The sequence below is a fragment of the Schistocerca cancellata genome, chromosome 1 (genome assembly GCF_023864275.1).
Source record: "Schistocerca cancellata isolate TAMUIC-IGC-003103 chromosome 1, iqSchCanc2.1, whole genome shotgun sequence".
NCBI classification, from domain to species: Eukaryota; Metazoa; Arthropoda; class Insecta; order Orthoptera; family Acrididae; genus Schistocerca; species Schistocerca cancellata.
This window is the reverse complement of record NC_064626.1, coordinates 13,248,775-13,268,951: the sequence shown is the minus strand read 5'-3', so window position 1 is coordinate 13,268,951 and position 20,177 is coordinate 13,248,775. Positions and strand designations below refer to the sequence as shown.

The 20,177-nt window shown below is 41.3% G+C and overlaps 1 protein-coding gene across 2 annotated transcripts in view; it reads right to left on the bottom strand.

The window, feature by feature from the left end:
- The window catches only part of LOC126164184 (ubiquitin-protein ligase E3B), a 313,945-nt gene that overhangs the window by 125,250 nt on the left and 168,518 nt on the right, over nucleotides 1-20,177 (bottom strand). For both annotated transcript variants that reach the window (XM_049920218.1, XM_049920219.1), the window contains exon 12: nucleotides 18,084-18,247. In XM_049920218.1, the coding sequence (XP_049776175.1) occupies nucleotides 18,084-18,247 (164 nt within the window). The remainder of the gene's footprint in view (nucleotides 1-18,083; nucleotides 18,248-20,177) is intronic.

The following is a 20,177-nucleotide window of genomic DNA, read 5'->3' as shown; positions in this document are numbered from 1 at the left end:
ATTTCACAAAAGAAAAAACGTAGTATAATATCAACGAGTCACTTGGAATCAGTCAACTCATACAAATACCTGAGTGTAACACTTTGTAGGTATATGAAATGGAATGATCACGTAGGTTCAGTCGTGAGTAAAGCATGCAATTAGTGGGCTTTAAGCAGCTCATCAGAATAACATCTGTTACCTTTCAGTGTCCTCCTCACGGCTGTTGCACTGCCAGAAAGCATTTAAAATGCACGTGCGCACACGTGCATGCACACGCATGTGTGTCTTCTCACATTTGTGCATTGTATGAATAGATTTAAAAGACAAGCAACAATAGAAACTGCATTAAATATCACTGTGAAATATTTATATGCAATTGTAAGTTACAAAATCCATTTTCACTCAAACTGTGTCCTGCACGTTGGATTAACTAAATTCTTGGTGGTTGAATTACTTCTAAAATACATTTAAACAATGGAACCCCGAGTTAGCAATATCAACAAACAGGAAAAGACAGAGTGCTACTTTCTGTACAGAAGACACGTCAAGTTGCAGACAAGCACAAATAAAGCTTTCGGCCACAGCCTTCATCAGTGAAAAACACACACGCGCTCTCTCTCTCTCTCTCTCTCTCTCTCTCTCTCTCTCTCTCTCACACATACACACACACACACACACACACAAAATCAAGCCCATCTCATGCACACACAACCGCCAACTCCAGTATCTCAGACCAGAATGCAACTATAACGTGGGATGCAAGCAGCAGTCTGGAGGGGGTGGGGAAGGGATATTAGCGCACGGGTGGGGAGAGAGACGAATGCTGTCGGTGCAGAGACTAGACTGACAACAGGCACAGAGTCAGGAGGTTGTGGGGCAGGGAGATATGGAAAAAAGGAGCAAAAAAGGGAAAAAAAGGAGAGGAGTGGGGAAGGATGAATTGGCAGAGGGCTGTAAATAAACAGGGTGAGAGATGAGAAGGGGAGGAGATGATAGGACACAGGGGGTGGAAACTGTGGGGTGGAGGGTGTTGGGAGAGAACGTTACCATAGGTTGAAGCCGGGACAATTATGGGAACAGAGAATATGTTCCAAGGATAACTCCCATCTGCACAGTTCAGAAAAGCTGGTGGTGAAGGGAAGGATCCAGATGGCTCAGGTAGTAAAGCACCCATCGGAATCAAGTGTGTTATGTTCATCTGCAGATTGTGCCACAGGGTGGTCTACGTTGCTGGTGGCCACAGTCTGGCGGTGGCCGTTCATCCTGTTGGACAGGTGATGGGTAGTCATACAAATTGTAGCACAGCTAGTAAATGACATGGCTACTTTCACAGGTGGCCCAGCTCTTGACGGTGTAGGCTAAACCTGTGACAGGAGTGGAATAGGAGGTGCAGGATGGGTGGACTGGGCAGGTTTTGCACCTGGGTCTCCCACAGGGATATGATCCTTGTGACAAGGTATTGGGATTGGCATAGAGGTGGACTAGGATGTTGGGAAGGTTGGGTGGGTGTCACAACACCACTTTAGGAGGGGTGGGAAGTATCTCAGGTAGGGTGACCCTTATTTTAGGGCATGATGATTGGTAATCAAAGCCCTGGTGAAGGATGTGGTTCAGTTGTTCCAGTCCAGGGTGGTACTGGCTGATGAAGGGGACACTACTTTATAGCTGTTTCTTGGGGATGATGGAGGAATTGGGGGTACGAGGGGAAACGATATGGAAGATCTGTTTGCTGACTAGGTCTGGGGGATACTGCCTTTCTGTGAAGGGATCCCTCATCCTGACATATTTTTGCGTTTTGTTTTTCATATTTGCCCTTGTCACACAAAATTTGATCTTCGATCCAACCCATCCCCCCGACCCCTCCCTTATCACAACACACACACACACACACACACACACACACACACACACACACACACACACACACACACACACACTTACAGATCTCATCGTTCCTTTTCTCCCACATTACTGTGGGTTTTTAACATATTTGTGAGCATTTTCACGATGTTTCATGTATTTTTGTGTAGTTTTACATATTTGTGCATATTTTTATGTATCTGTGCATATTTTTGCGTTTCTGTATGTCTTTACATATTTTTTACGCATCTTTACATGTCTTTTTGCTTATCCAGCTCCTCTCACTACTATCAACACCTATTTTGCTCATTTCTGCATCATTCTCATTTCTTTGCACCATTCCTGCCACAATGGACCCTTGCTCCATCTTTCTGTGCCAGTTCAGAATAGTACCCCTTTCCCTGGCTAAAACCCAGTCCACATCCTGTTTCTCAAATTTTGCCTAAACCACTGAATCCCCCTGCCCCCCAAATGGCTTAACTAAAGATTCCTTTCTCTGGATCCCACACCTCCTTTCGCAATGACCTACACCTTTTCAGATTCCACCAATCTCTGACTCTCACAAAACTGGTACTGCAAAAACACATCTCCATGGCACAGGCATCCCAGAACCACCTCTGTTCCCTCCACAGGATACTACAACTTTGCAGTCATCACATCTCCGAAACGGAATCCCTGAATCTCCAGCACCTGGAGGTGCATTCATTCCAGATACCACCTCCATGAACCATCCGACCTGCTAACTTCCTACTGCCACCTGTGGGCACCACTACCGTATCAACAGTGCTCCTCCTCGTCCACCACTCACAGTGCTAAACCCTGTCTGGCTGGCCTTTTCAATTTGCCACATCCACCAAAACTCCCTAGCAACCTCCACCAAATCCAGAGTCAAAACATTCCTTTAATGCTGTTGTTAACCTTTCCACCAAAATCCTCAGCTCAGCAGTTGTTTCAGTCCTACGCAACGGCCTCACTTTTAGTCCTAGACCAAAATTCAGCTGTCATCCCTTTCACACCAAAAAATCCCTGCCATACACCCTGACCAGCCACCGGGGATGGCATATCTGCAGCAACAAAAACTCCCTTGTTCAGTATATTGTGTGTCTCATCAGGGCATTCAGAGACAGGCACTATCCTCCAAACCTAGTCTGCAAAGAGATCTCCTGTGCCGTTTCCCCTCAAACCCCCAATCCTCCCACCACTCCCCAACAAACATCCTGGACTGGAACAACTGAACTACATCCTTCGCCAGGGCTTTGGCTACCAATCATCGTGCTCTGAAATGTAGGACACCCAACCCGAGATGCTTCCCACCCCTCCTAAAGCAGTGTACTGTCACCCACCCAACCTCCACGACTTCCTACACCATCCCTATGCCACTTCCAATCCCAAACCCTTGCCACAAGGATCATATCCCTGTGGAAGGCCCAGGTGCAAAACTTGCTATTCCAATCCTGTCACAGATTTATCATACCCCTTCAGGAGCCAGGCCACTGTGAAAGTAGCCATGTCGTTTACCAGCTCTGCTGCAATCACTGTACAGCTTTTTATATCAGTATGACTACCAAACAACTGACCACCAGAATGAACAGTCACCACCAAACTGTAGCCAAGAGAAAAGTACACTACCCTGTGGCACAACACGCAGCTGAACATAAGACACTTGATTCCAATGGCTGCTTCACTTCCCGAGCCATCTGGATCCTCCCTCCACCACCAACTTTTCTGATTTGCACATATGGTAGTTACCCTCACAACACATTCTCCGCTACTGTAATTATCCCAGCCTCAACCTACTGTAACATAGTGTCCCCACACCCTCCACCCCACAGTTTCCCTAACTTATGCCCTTTCATCTCCTCCCACTTTTGTCTCCCACCATGTTTATTTGCAGCCCACTGCCAATGCATCCTTCCCCAATCATCATCATCATCTTTTTTTTTTTTTTTTTTTTTTTCCTTCTTTGCTTCTTTGTTCCCCACCTCCCTGGCTCACAACCTCCTAATGCTGCACCTGCACACTCCACCTGATGGCATTTATCTCTCTCCCCACCCATACACTACTATCCCTTCCCCTTCCCTGCCCCCTCCAGATCACTGCTTGCATCCCACATGATAGTTGCATTCTGGCCCAAGATGCTGCCATTGGCAGTCGTGTGTGTCCGAGGTGTGCTTGAATTGTGTGTGTGTGTGTGTGTGTGTGTGTGTGTGTGTGTGTGTGTGTGTGTTTTTGTGTTTCACTGATGAAGGCTGTGGCCGAAAGCTTTATGTAAGTGTTATTCAATTGTGCCTATCTGCAGCTTTGTGTGTCTTCTTTACGGTAAGCACCAATCTGTGCCGCCCTACATTGTTAAAATATATTTAACATAGAAAGTGCACTCTTGAAGTCCTGACTTGTGACAAGTGCAGCAATAAACAGTGCTGATTTGTTTATGGCAGTTGGCCGACTGACACTGTAGCAGATGCTACGATATAAACAGAAAGACATCATCACGGTTCTGAATGCAGTGTGTAGAAATCACAAACTGCACACCTGTCGAGTGACCAACATGGAACTCTATTCACAGATTCAATGGAGCAAGTGGAACAGATGTCACATCATTAGTCATTAGAATATAAACCAATAATAGAATCTCCATTCACTTTCCATCCCAAGAAAAAGTAACATGAGGTGATACCAAAATTTACACTTCACACAAAAAATAGCAACAAAACTATTCTGACCTTGGTAGCACCACATAAGTAAATAAGTTTTCTCAGAATCATATAATTATTTTCCTCCTACCATCTCATACCACTTGTTTTAGTATGAAGTGAAAAAATAAAAATTTTTGTTATCTGAAGCATTATATGATACAATATAATTGAATATAACAGAGGAAAACATTCCACGTGGGAAAAATATATCTAAAAACAAAGATGATGTAACTTACCAAACGAAAGCGCTGGCACGTTGACAGACACACAAACAAACACAAACATACACACAAAATTCAAGCTTTCGCAACAAACGGTTGCTTCGTCAGGAAAGAGGGAAGGAGAGGGAAAGATGAATGGATGTGGGTTTAAAGGGAGAGGGTAAGGAGTCATTCCAATTCCCGGGAGCGGAAAGACTTACCTTACCCTAAGGCTTATCCTAAGGTAATGTTTACCCTTAGGTAAGTCTTTCTGCTCCCGGGATTGGAATGAGTCCTTACCCTCTCCCTTAAAACCCACATCCTTTCGTATTTTCCCTCTCCTTCCCTCTTTCCTGATGAAGCAACTGTTTGTTGCGAAAGTTTGAATTTTGTGTGTTTGTTTGTGTGTCTATCGACCTGCCAGCGCTTTTGTTCGGTAAGTCTCATCATCTTTGTTTTTAGACATATTTTTCCCACGTGAATTGTTTCCCTCTTATGTTCTCCTTCCCTCTTTCCTGACGAGGCAACCGTCGGTTGCGAAAGCTAGAATTTTGTGTGTATGTTTGTGTTTGGGTTGTGTTTGTTTGTGTGTCTATCGACCTGCCAGCGCTTTTGTTTGGTAAGTCTCACCACTTTCATTTTATATATATATATATATATATATATATATATATATATATATATATATATATATATAAAAAGAAAGATGATGAGACTTACCAAACAAAAGTGCTGGCAGGTCGATAGACACACAAACAAACGCAAACATACACACAAAATTCAAGCTTTCGCAACAAACGGTTGCTTCGTCAGGAAAGAGGGAAGGAGAGGAAAAGACAAAAGGATGTGGGTTTTAAGGGAGAGGGTAAGGAGTCATTCCAATCCCAGGAGCAGAAAGACTTACCTTAGGGGGAAAAAAGGACAGGTATACACTCGCACACACACACATATCCATCCGCATATAGACAGACACAAGCAGACATTTGTAAAGGCAAAGAGTTTGGGCAGGGATGTCAGTAGAGGCGGAAGTACAGAGGCAAAGATGTTGTTGAAAGACAGGTGAGGTATGAGCGGCGGCAAATTGAAATTAGAAATTAGCGGAGATTGAGGCCTGGCGGATAGCGAGAAGAGAGGATATGCTGAGGGGCAAGTTCCCATCTCCGGAGTTCTGACAGGTTGGTATTAGTGGGAAGTATCCAGATAACCCGGACGGTGTAACACTGTGCCAAGATGTGCTGGCCGTGCACCAAGGCATGTTTAGCCACAGGGTGATCCTCATTACCAACAAACACTGTCTGCCTGTGTCCATTCATTCAGTTTGTTGCTGGTGATTCCCACATAGAACGCTTCACAGTGTAGGCAGGTCAGTTGGTAAATCACGTGGGTGCTTTCACACGTGGCTCTGCCTTTGATCGTGTACACCTTCCGGGTTACAGGACTGGAGTAGGTGGTGGTGGGAGGGTGCATGGGACAGGTTTTACACCGGGGGCGGTTACAAGGGTAGGAGCCAGAGGGTAGGGAAGGTGGTTTGGGGATTTCATAGGGATGAACTAAGAGGTTACGAAGGTTAGGTGGACGGCGGAAAGACACTCTAGGTGGATTGGGGAGGATTTCATGAAGGATGGATCTCATTTCAGGGCAGGATTTGAGGAAGTCGTATCCCTGCTGGAGAGCCTCATTCAGAATCTGATCCAGTCCCGGAAAGTATCCTGTCACAAGTGGGGCACTTTTGTGGTTCTTCTGTGGGAGGTTCTGGGTTTGAGAGGACGAGGAAGTGGCTCTGGTTATTTGCTTCTCTACCAGGTCGGGAGGGTAGTTGCGGGATGCGAAAGCTGTTGTCAGGTTGTTGGTGTAATGGTTCAAGGATTCCGGACTGGAGCAGATTCGTTTGCCACGAAGACCTAGGCTGTAGGAAAGGGACCGTTTGATGTGGAATGGGTGGCAGCTGTCATAATGGAGGTACTGTTGCGTGTTGGTGGGTTTGATGTGGACGGACGTGTGAAGCTGGCCATTGGACAGGTGGAGGTCAACGTTAAGGAAAGTGGCATGTGGTTTAGAGTAGGACCATGTGAATCTGATGGAACCAAAGGAGTTGAGGTTGGAGAGGAAATTCTGGAGTTCTTCTTCACTGTGAGTCCAGATTATGAAAATGTCATCAATAAATCTGTACCAAACTTTGGGTTGGCAGGCCTGGGTAACCAAGAAGGCTTCCTCTAAGCAACCCATGAATAGTTTGGCGTACGAGGGGGCCATCCTGGTACCCATGGCTGTTCCCTTTAATTGTTGGTATGTCTGGCCTTCGAAAGTGAAGAAGTTGTGGGTCAGGATGAAGGTGGCTAAGGTAATGAGGAAAGAGGTTTTAGGTAGGGTGGCAGGTGATCGGCATGAAAGGAAGTGCTTCATCGCAGCGAGGCCCTGGACATGCGGAATATTTGTGTATAGGGAAGTGGCATCAATAGTTACAAGGATGGTTTCCAGTGGTAACAGACTGGGTAGGAATTCCAGGCGTTCGAGAAAGTGGTTGGTGTCTTTGATGAAGGATGGGAGACTGCATGTAATGGGTTGAACGTGTTGATCTACATAGGCAGAGATGCGTTCTGTGGGGGCTTGGTAACCAGCTACAATGGGACGGCCGGGATGATTGGGTTTGTGAATTTTAGGTCTTCCACAGAAGAACCCCAAAAGTGCCCCACTTGTGACAGGATACTTTCCGGGACTGGATCAGATTCTGAATGTGGCTCTCCAGCAGGGACACGACTTCCTCAAATCCTGCCCTGAAATGAGATCCATCCTTCATGAAATCCTCCCCACTCCACCTAGAGTGTCTTTCTACTGTCCACCTAACCTTCGTAACCTCTTAGTTCATCCCTATGAAATCCCCAAATCACCTTCCCTATCCTCTGGCTCCTACCCTTGTAACCGCCCCCGGTGTAAAACCTGTCCCATGCACCCTCCCACCACCAACTACTCCAGTCCTGTAACCCGAAAGGTGTACACGATCAAAGGCAGAGCCACGTGTGAAAGCACCCACGTGATTTACCAACTGACCTGCCTACACTGTGAAGCGTTCTATGTGGGAATCACCAGCAACAAACTGTCCATTCGCATGAATGGACACAGGCAGACAGTGTTTGTTGGTAATGAGGATCACCCTGTGGCTAAACATGCCTTGGTGCACGGCCAGCACATCTTGGCACAGTGTTACACCGTCCGGGTTATCTGGATACTTCCCACTAACACCAACCTGTCAGAACTCTGGAGATGGGAACTTGCCCTTCAGCATATCCTCTCTTCTCGCTATCCGCCAGGCCTCAATCTCCGCTAATTTCTAATTTCAATTTGCCGCCGCTCATACCTCACCTGTCTTTCAACATCATCTTTGCCTCTGTACTTCCGCCTCGACTGACATCTCTGCCCAAACTCTTTGCCTTTACAAATGTCTGCTTGTGTCTGTGTATATGCGGATGGATATGTGTGTGTGTGTGCGCGAGTGTATACCTGTCCTTTTTTCCCCTAAGGTAAGTCTTTCCGCTCCCGGGATTGGAATGACTCCTTACCCTCTCCCTTAAAACCCACATCCTTTTGTCTTTCCCTCTCCTTCCCTCTTTCCTGATGAGGCAACAGTTTGTTGCGAAAGCTTGAATTTTGTGTGTATGTTTGTGTTCGTTTGTGTGTCTGTTGACCTGCCAGCACTTTCATTTGGTAAGTCACATCATCTTTGTTTTTATATATATATATATATATATATATATATATATATTTTTATTTATTTTTTTCTTAAAGAAAGATGATGAGACTTACCAAACAAAAGCGCTGGCAGGTCGATAGACACACAAACAAACACAAACATACACACAAAATTGTAGCTTACGCAACCAATGGTTGCCTCGTTGGGAAGAGGGAAGGAGAGGGAAAGACAAAAGGATTTGGGTTTTAAGGGAGAGGGTAAGGAGTCATTCCAATCCCGGGAGCGGAGGGAAACATTCCACGTGGGAAAAGACTTACCTTAGGGGGAAAAAAGGACGGGTATACACTCGCACACACACACACACACACACACACACACACACACACACATATCCATCTGCATATACACAGACACAAGCAGACATTTGTAAAGGCAATGAGTTTGGGCAGAGATGTCAGTCGAGGCGGAAGTACAGAGGCAAAGATGTTGTTGAAAGACAGGTGAGGTATGAGCAGCGGCAAATTGAAATTAGAAATTAGCGGAGATGGAGGCCTGGCGGATAGCGAGAAGAGAGGATATGCTGAAGGGCAAGTTCCCATCTACGGAGTTCTGACAGGTTGGTATTAGTGGGAAATATCCAGATAACCCGGACGGCGTAACACTGGGCCAAGATGTGCTGGCCGTGCACCAAGGCATGTTTAGCCACAGGGTGATCCTCATTACCAACAAACACTGTCTGCCTGTGTCCATTCATGCGAATGGACAGTTTGTTGCTGGTGATTCCCACATAGAAGGTTTCATAGTGTAGGCAGGTCAGTTGGTAAATCACGTGGGTGCTTTCACACGTGGCTCTGCCTTTGATCGTGCACGCCTTCCGGGTTACAGGACTGGAGTAGGTGGTGGTGGGAGGGTGCATGGGACAGGTTTTACACCGGAGGCGGTTACAAGAGTAGGAGCCAGAGGGTAGGGAAGGTGGTTTGGGGATTTCATAGCGATGAACTAAGAGCTTACGAAGGTGTTACACTATGAAATGATGCGATACTGTTTCTGATTGTCCATTATTATTATGGGACGGTCATTAGAAATAATACTGAGGATTTGTTGAAAATGAAGCAGGCAGTATGAGCTACCCTCTTCCACAGACAGCCAACTGATGAAAAACCAGTACACCACCTTTGCCCGCCTGGTGGAGGTGTTAGTTCATACAGCCATAAACATTCCATCCCAACAATAGTCATGGATATCATAAAACCTATTTACAGAGACCTGGCAAATCCTTAATTACTGAAGAAGTGTCAGCAAAATGCATCAGAGAACTTCAACGGATGGACAAGGTTTGCATTGATAAAACAAACTATGCAGCACAGTTGGCCACTAAGGAGTCCAGAACGAAGAAAAAACTTGGAAAAAGATCAAGAGGATGATATACAGTATGGTGCAGGGCTCTGAGTGACTAAAAATAAAAAAAAGTGAGTTACAGTCTTTTGAAACTTTTGAAGCTGTTCCTGAAAATTTACATTTTCTGTTGCATGTTTCCCTGAAGGTCAGAAACCACTTTGAGCAGAGTATTGAAATTTTCAGGGAGTAATAACATACATATCTTGAGTCTACTGAACTAAAAGAAGAACATAATGTTATGTATAATTAAAATTATTTAGGATAACGTACAAAAAAAGTACACAAAATTTTAACCGTGTAATTAAAAAATTGTATTTACGAAAGCAGAGGCTGAAATGCAATTGTTGTAGTTCAGTAGACTCAGAACATACAGTTTAATGTCCTGTAAAAGTTTCATGTCAAGGGCTACAGTGGTTCCTGAAATACAGGGAAACCAAGTCACTAAATTTAACATTGTCGGGATAAGGCGCTCCAACTCCCCTTAAGCTCTACATACTTCTCTCTGCTCCGTGAGAAAGCATACAATATACACTGATTTGGTTCTAGGAACACCTGCCCTGATACACTGCCCCACATTTCCCTTGAGAACAAGCAGAGTGTGGAACCAAAGACTACTAACATTTGGAAGGAAACACTTGTCAATCTCCTCGGTCTAATATAAGAAGCATATTCATAACATATTGCAGGTGGAACAGTGACCAATACAGTAGCTCCCTGAAAAGGTATATGTTTGGGTCTACAGTTGCAGTTTAAATAAATTGTCATTGTGGACACAAACACATATTTTTTCAGTAATGTATGAACTACCCGTCTCATAAGCACCAAGCAGGCACTGTTCATTCTTGTGGTAATTACATTACTTCTGCAGATAATTCCTTAACAAATATTAACATCTGCTATGCAACTGACATGTTTTATGTGTTACATTTAGTTAAGTATTGTCTCAAAAAACAGTTATATCTTAAATACCATCCAGAAAATGTTTGGTGACTGAGCGATACTCGATGGACTTCCAGGCCTGGAGTTGGATTATCCTACCATCAGAATGAGATTTTCACTCTGCAGCGGAGTGTGCACTGATATGAAACTTCCTGGCAGATTAAAACTGTGTGCCCGACCGAGACTCGAACTCGGGACCTTTGCCTTTCGCGGGCAAGTGCTCTACCTTCTGAGTTACCGAAGCACGACTCACGCCCGGTCCTCACAGCTTTACTTCTGCCAGTATCTCGTCTCCTGCCTTCCAAACTTTACAGAAGCTCTCCTGCAAACCTTGCAGAACTAGCACTCCACGTTCAATAGATAGTTACAGTAGTTACATTTAACTTGGATGAACTATTTGGACAATCCATGTGTAATAAGCAACAGAAAGTTGGAAAAATGTATTTTCAAGTGTAACAAGGTAATTTTACAAGTGAATTACAAGTCCTACCTTTGCCTCTACTACAACAATGAGAGAATATTGAAATTTGAGAGGCCTCACAAACTGTGAATAGTTTAATTTTAAGTGGCTTTTTGAGTACACATTTTCTGCCACTGCATGTGGTTTCCACAGTAGCCTTTCTTGATTGGGACTTTGTTATTTGTAACTTACGAAGATTAGATTAGATTAGATTAGATTTACTTTCATTCCAATTGATCCGTAGTGAGGAGGTCCTCTAGGATGTGGAACATGTCAGAAAAACAATACATGACAAATATTTACAACTAAAACAAATAAGCTAATGTACCATTCCACAGGTCCCAAGTGGAATGATCATCATTTTTTAATGAACACTATATGAAAGAGTCATTTTACAAATACTAATGCACTGAATTTAAAATAAAAAAGTTTTTTATTTATTTATAAGGTAATAAACATGTAATACAACTACTGTAATACTTATTTACAATGAACACATTACTGCACTGAAATGGTGCAGAAGTTAGATTGTACTTACATACACACACACACACACACACACACACACACACACACACACAAATTTTCAGTGAACACATTACTGCACTGAAATTGTGCAGAAGTTATATTGTACTTATATACAAATCAGTTGGTTTTACTGAGAAATTCATCAATGGAGTAGAAGGAGTTGTCCACCAATAAATCCTTTAGGCTTCTCTTGAACTGAATTTCATTGGTTGTTCAGCTTTTTATGGCTGCTGGCAAGTTATTGATAATGTGTGTTCCTGAATAATGCACACCTTTTTGTACAAGACTAAGTGACTTTACATCCTTGTGAAGATTATTCTTATTTCTAGTATTGATTCCATGAATTGAGCTGTTGTTTTGAAAAAGTGATATATTTTTAATGACAAATTTCATTAAGGAATAAATATATTGGGAAGCAGTAGTTAGCGTCCCTAGTTACCTAAACAGGCTTCTGCAGGACGTTCTTGAGTTCACACCACATATAACTCTTACTGCACGTTTTTGTGCCCGGAAAACTTTAGCTTGGCTTGATGAATTACCCAAAAAAATAATCCCATATGACATTATGGAGTGAAAGTAAGCATAGTATGCCAGCTTTTTCATTTTTATATCCTCAATGTCTGACAAAATTCGCATTGCAAACAGAGATTTGTTAAGACGCTTCAGCAGTTCTGTGGTACGCTCCTCCCAGTTTAATTTATTATCAAGCTGTAATCCCAAGAATTTAACACTGTCCACTTCTTCTATCTTCTTGTCAACATATGTTAGACATATACTCTTGGGACACCCCTTACAAGTTCTGAACTGCATGTAGTGTGTTTTTTAAAAGTTTAGTGACAAAGAAATGGCTAGGAACCAGTGATTAATGTCCACAAATATTTTATTGGCTGATCTTTCTAAGACTACACTTGATTTGCTATTTATTGCAATGTTTGTATCATCGGCAAACAAAACAAACTTGGCATCTGGTAATGTTACTGATGAAAGGTCATTGATATACACAAGGAAAAGTAAGGGCCCCAAAATGGAACCTTGTGGGACCCCACATGTAATTAGTTCCCAGTTGGATGATGCCTGATAGCTTGATACATGTCTCTTTCCTAATAACACCCTTTGTTTCCTGCCAGAGATATAAGATTTGAACCATTTTGCAGCATTTCCTGTTACACTATAATATTCTAATTTACTTAAAAGGATATTGTGATTTACACAGTCAAATGCCTTTGACAGATCACAAAATATACCAGTTGCCTGCAATTTTTTGTCTAATGAATTAAGCACATTTTCACTGTAAGTGTAGATAGCCTTCTCAATATCAGAACCTTTTAGAAATCCAAACTGTGACTTTGACAGTACGTTATTTGAGATAAGATGGTTATAAAGACGACTGTACATTACTCTGTCGAAAATTTTTGACAATGCTGGCAACAGTGAAATTCGACGGAAATTTGATGCTATTTCTTTATCTCCCTTCTTAAACAGTGGCTTAACTTCAGCATATTTCAGCCACTCAGGAAATATTCCACTGATAAACGACTGGTTACACAGATAGCTTAATATGTTACTTAGCTCAGAGCCACATTCTTTAATTAACTTTGTTGATATTTCATCATACCCACTAGATGTTTTTGGTTTTAAAGATTTTATGATGGACATTATTTCTGTTGGGGTAGTGAGGGTCAAATTCGTATTATGGAAGTTACTTGAAATGTCTGGTCTGAGGTACTCCATAGCAGCATCTACTGAACCTGACAACCCCATCTTTTCAGTAACAGTTATAAAATGTTTGTTAAAAAGTTCTGCAACACTATACACATCTGTCACCAATGTATCATTTACTCTTAATGCTATTTGTTCCTCTTCATGTCTGGTTCTACCGGTCTCCTCCTTCACTATATCCCATATTGTCTTTATTTTGTTATCTGATATGACTATCTTTTCCTTGTAATATATTTGCTTTGACATCCGTATTACAGTCTTTAATATTTTGCAGTATTTCTTATAATGTGCTATAGCATCAACATTGGAAATGTTTCGGATTGACAGATACAGTTTTCTTTTTGTTTTACAAGATACCCCTATTGCTCAAGTAATCCATGGCTTCTTTGTAGACTTTGCTCTAACCTTGGTAAGTTTTGGGGGAAAGCAGTGTTCGAATAAGGTACGCACTTTTTTAGCAAAAGTGTTATATTTTTCATTCATGCCATGAGCACTGTAAACATCAGTCCAGTGAATGTCTCTGAGGAGCGTCCTAAGATAATCAATTTTTGGCTTACTGATTACCCTCTTGAGCTCGGATTTAACAGATTTTATATCCTGTTCAGTATTAACATTTAACAGAAGGAACTGCATGTCATGGTCTGAGAGGCCATTGACTATTGGTTTTGTAATATGATTTTGTTCATTGGCCTTTTCTATAAAGATATTATCAATGGCTGTTTGTGAGCAAGTGGCTATCCTAGTGGGGAACTTTACAGTGGGAATTAAGTTGACATTGAAATCACCAGCAACCACTATTTCTTTGTTTTTGTTGCTAAATGGGCCAGTACAGCTTCAAGGTGGTTTACAAACAGATTAAAGTTACCTGCAGCTGCTCGATATACACTTATTATTATTAAGGATTTTTTGTGAAATTCTAATTCTGTTGCACATGCTTCCACATGCTGTTCTAGGCATAATTTATGAATGTGTATGTTCTTAAATTTAGGACAGTTTCTGATGAATGTGGCAACTCCTCCTTTCTCCACTTCTGCTCTACAAAAGTGAGATGCTAACCTAAACCCTGTAACACTTAAAAGCTCTACACCAGTGATCACATGATGTTCAGAGAGGCAGATTATGTCAGTTGGGTTTGAAGACTCTAATTCATCTATGCAGATAATTGATTCATTAATTTTATTTCTCAGTCCTCGAATATTTTGATGCAATAAAGATAGCTGACATTTCACATTGACTGAGTTAAAATTGGGTACAGTTAAAACATCTGCTGACTGTTGAAAATTCTCCCTGCAGATCCTCACATTTTGCAATCAATGTGTAGTGTTGTCCCTCCATTTGTCTGTTTTGCAGATAGTGACAATGACATCAATCTAAATAAAACTATTCTCTAAGTTTATAATTATAAAAAAGATATGTTGTCTACTTGTAATGCTGACAGTATAAACACTGGAGATGCTCCAGAAATGTGAATCAAATCTTGTGACAAGCTTATTAGTTTGCAGTATGCTTCAGACAAAAAAAATGCAGATAACTGAGGCAGTTCTTAATGTGTAAACTTTAATTTGCAGTCAGTGTGTCTGAATATTATTAGTAACTATGCTTTAGCCCCCAAACCTAGATATAGAAATGCGAATAAGACTCAGTGACATATGCTTCCATTATTCTGACCCTAGGCAGCTGCAGTGAGACAGAATGTGTAGTCACTGTGCAGCTGATTCAAGGAATACAATGGCTAGCATTTTTTCAGCTAGTAGTATAAAGGAATCTTGCAACAATGCGGTATATGTTTGGCAATGCTGCAAATGAACATTTACTTCCTGGATGGCACAGAATCATATTACTAAATTCACTTGATCTTCTTGTATCACCTTCATTGAATAACCTGAGTGATTTGCACATAATATGTGAAACAATGTTATTAATTTATGTTTTTGAGACCAGGAAAGTCATTCTATGTGGAACTTGCATCTAATCTCATATTCTACATTGAAATTTAGCTATTGTAGTCCCAACTGGTGCAATAAAGGAGAAACATATACTATAGCTCTTCACCTGCTGCGAGGTAATGTGATTGCCAATGACGCACAGGCTGCATAGGCTTGCGTTTACAATTACACCGACGGCAATATTTTTATGGCATTTGTGACAGACCTACACGCAGCCAAATCCAAAATCAACAAGGAAATCTTATTTATTTGCTTATGAACTGCCATGTTTCTATACGGCATGACAGCAACATGGGATAGCAAGTAAACATAGACCGTTTCAAAGACCATGGTGAATATTATCTTCACAAGTCATGCCGATATAGGCTTATTCACGTTACAGATTCCTCGAGTTGTATTACATTAGACTTTTGGTAAATGGTTTTCATGATAGGAAGTATTACGTTTTTATTTTTACAGTGCATAATCTAATAGCATTTTACAACAGACTGTTCACCAACATTAACATTATCTAAAACAGGCTGACAATGCTGAGGTAGTTTACTGATTCCAAACCTGTAGAATTGTGCAGGATCATCATTAAAAATGTCATCAAACCATGTTTGAAGTGCATTTTTGTCCAGAAAGGTATTTTCTAGGTGGTTTTTTGATAAGGAATGATACTTTTGAACATTTGAGAGTATAAGATCAGTAGAAAAAGTGTGTGAAGGATGACTTTTCAAAAAATACCTGGACAGCTTTGTTTGTGATATCAGCAGAATACATTATCTTGTAGTAGCAACACATGATGCAGTTTTGTATGCAGTTTTTATTTCACTGTAACAAAATGATGTGTTGGTCGTTGGCAACAAATACGAGCTACAATAGTCACAACCCTGAGGATAGGTTCGAAATGCACAACACACTTTTTCAGCCAGTGGATGCCAAATATTATGTTCAGACTGACGTTTGCTTGAGTATATGTCATCTGTTAGGGTTCCGCCATTGATTTATTCTTAAAAAGTTACCATAAGGGGTTTTATAACACATCACCAGTAAAAATATTGCATAGGAATTTTCACTGAGCGAACTGATGATGTTCAAGTAAACATGCAGCAATAGTCATCATGTTGAATTTTGTTGCTTTGAGTTGGAGAATCCAGTACCCCTACTCCAGACTTCTGAACTTTGGCTATTGAATGCAAGTATTGCACAATGTTTAAATTGTGACAGTTCACCACATATATCTGTAATCAAGACTTTCTGAATGTTGGAAGTCATTCATGTCAGAATGATATCTCTTGAAATAAGAAAACCGTTTTCTGAAGTTTATTTTCCAAAAGCACTCATGCCAAACAGAATAGAAAGATTTCAAGCTGCATCTGCTGCCTTCACCCATCTGTTAAACCCATAGCAAACATTAAGTCTCAAATGTTAGCTCTTTTCCCACTTGTAACTCTACTGTACAATTGTTGAACAACATTCATAGGTTTCAAACATGCAAAAACCCATACTGACTGTAAGCTAAATACTAGAACTGCAAATAAGAAAATGACAGTTGATATCACACTCAAAGCGCCACACCACGCTTGGCTGATCAGTTGGCACCTGGCGTTAAGCAGTGGTTGGTGTACGGCACAGGGCTGTTGGCTGCTGCAGGGTGAGGAAACTCTTGAAGCAAGAACTGTTCTGATCTTGATGCAGCCATGAGCTGTTTGGCACATTAGTTCCTTGAAATGTTGTGAAGTGAGTTATCTTTGAGGTTCCATCTGTCAGAACTTTAGCAGACAACCAAAATAAGACTTAAAAAATTACGCATTGAGGGAGTTCGAACTCACAACTTTGTATCTACATTGTAGGACGTTTACCACTATACCGTGAGCAGCTACAGTTCTACAGTGGCTCATGAATAATGACAGCATTTCCTCCATACACTTCCGTATCCTGGAGTGTTGCCAGACTGCGCGTACGGCCAGACTCAGGATTCATTAACAGCATTAACAATACTGACTTAGTCTCTGCGGCAGTTTTATGTCTAAGTCTGTACATTACAGCAAAGGGAGTCAGAGGAAGATGCTGCTATCACATAAAAAAGTAAACCTTTGGCAAAATTAATTTATTTGCTTCCCCTTTCCTTTAATATCCTTCTTGTTGAACTTTATAATAAAATGCAGATGATCAGTTGTGTTGATCATTTATGTCCAAAATGCAGTAAGATAACATCATATAAAATGGCCACTGAGCTGCTGAATCTAGATTTCCTTATGTGTGCTTAATGTGACATAAAAGTGCTAACCGTAAACAGCTGCAGAGAGTGCACGTCTGACGGTGAGAAAATGTTCCGTAACTGACACAAAATAATTGTTGGAGGTCAAAATCGAGAACAAAGAAAGAAAATGTATGCAAACTCGCTTCAGTCATACCCTCTAGATCTCAACAAACAGATTATATGATTATATTTTCAGAGGAAGTTTATTATTGGCCATGCTGTAAAAATATAATTTTAATTTTGACATCTAAACAACATTTTTGTAATTTGAAAAAATTGCAAACACAATAACATGAGAGTTTTCAGTGTGCTACTGATATCCAATGGTCTTAAGATCAGAATGGGCTCAAATTATGATAAATTTTTCTTTTCTTTTGCATGTTATATTACAGTGAACTGGTCTGTAGAGTGGTTCTTACCTCATATACTGCCTTGCCAAGCATTCTCCCCACAAACTCAAACAGTTGCAGGTGATTATCCTGCATGTAAGACGTAGGAGATGGATAGAGGCGCTCCTCACTCGTAACACGAAAAAGGTTGAGAGAGGGATCAAAAACGCGTTTAATGGTTTCCTCAAGAAATTCTGAAACAGAAATAAAATAACTGCACACAAATTATAATGTTATTGTAAATGTCAGGATGGAAACAAGTGGAGCTATTTTTCTCTGATGAGTGGCCTACATAACAAATAAGATATTAAAATGCCATATCAGAGCTCTCCCTGCAACGGAATATTGTCACAGCTGTTCAGTAATGGCGCAGAAATCTACATCACTATTCCCACTTTTAAAAAATTGCTGTGACAGAGTAATTGCATACAGCATGCAAACTGTACCGTACTAAGTACCATCTGCTATGTGTTTTATAGTGACTTGCATAGTCTGTGCATAGATGTACCACACTGACCCGAAAATATGCCACACTTTTTACCCGAATTTCACCATCAAAAAATTAGGGTCTGGTTCATATCTGCTACAGTCTTTTTACAAACAATTGCACAACAAAAATTAAGCTCATGTGCAACAATACAACTAGTATCTGTAGCCAAAACTGATGACAAGGCATTTTATTACAAAACAATGCAAACTTTTATTGGTTTTAATAATGTGTAGGTCTACCAGTATTGTTTCATTAGCTTACAATTCAGTTTCAGTTGGATACTGATTTGTTTGATACAAACAACTATTTAGAGAGAAAAGCATCATCAAACCAAGGAATTCAGAATAGTTGTGATGTATGCTTCAAATGTACACTTGTGCATTGTACTACAACCACAACCGACAGGGAGGCTAGAAAAAAAATATAGACTGGGTGAATCTAATGTGTGATGGTTGCTTCAGAAGAAAAACGTGCAGAGGCAATTTCAATAAGAAAATTCATCAGGGAACTGAAATATGGCAAGTACCTGGAACTTGAAGCAAAGGTTTGTTCCTATGTGCAAGATAAAAGGAAAGATGGGATGCCTATCTCACAAGAAATTCTTCAACGGAAAATCTCAGAAACTTCAAAAGATTTAAATGAACAACAACAAGAATTTCATGTGAGTATTGGCTGGTGTTGTGGATTTATGCAGAGAAACTGCCTTACTCTCTGATGAAGTACAATACAAGCACAGTGAATGTCAGCGGATTTTGAGGAGAAGCTGGTCAACTTCCAGCGTTGCATCATCCAGGTATGAAAGAATCATGCATCCCTTTTTATCAGATTGGCAACACTGGTGAAATGGCAGTAAATTTTGACATACCGAGCATAGAGATGAAATCGGCAAAAAGTATCTTATTATGAGGAATCGGGAATGAAAAAGAGTTGAGTAACTGTGGTATTAGCTGCTAAAGCTGATGGGAGAAGGATGCCCCATTAATCATTCTAAAAAGAAACACCATGCCCAAAGAAGTGTAGTGATTCGTTGCCAGGAAAAGGGCTGGTTGACAGCACAGATATGGAACACTGCCTGGTACGAGAGCCACGACAGTTTTTGTTGCTTTTGAGAGACATCAAACTTCTAAAGTAAATGATAAATTATCTGCACAAAATACAGATCTTGTCATAAAACCTGGAGGAATGACTTCAAAATTACAAGCACTAGATGAGGCCATAAACAAACTGTTCAAGGACAAGCTCTGAAAAATGTATTCAGATTGGCTCCTGGAAGGAGACCGTGTCCTTACACTGTCTGGTAAGATTAAGAAGCTACCATTCACCCTTTTGTGCACATGGATTCTTGTTTCATTGTCCTGAATATCATCAGGGTCCATCATCAAGGGGTTCAAGAAATGATATATATTGAATGTGCTGGATGACAGTGAGGATGATGTACTGTGGGAAGATGGTTCAAATGGCTCTGAGCACTATGGGACTTAACATCTGAGGTCATCAGTCCCCTAGACTTAGAACTACTTAAACCAAACTAACACATATCCATGCCCGAGGCAGGATTCGAACCTGCGACCGTAGCAGTCGCGCGGTTCCAGACTGAAGCGCCTAGAACCGCTCGGCCACCGCGGCCGGCCTGT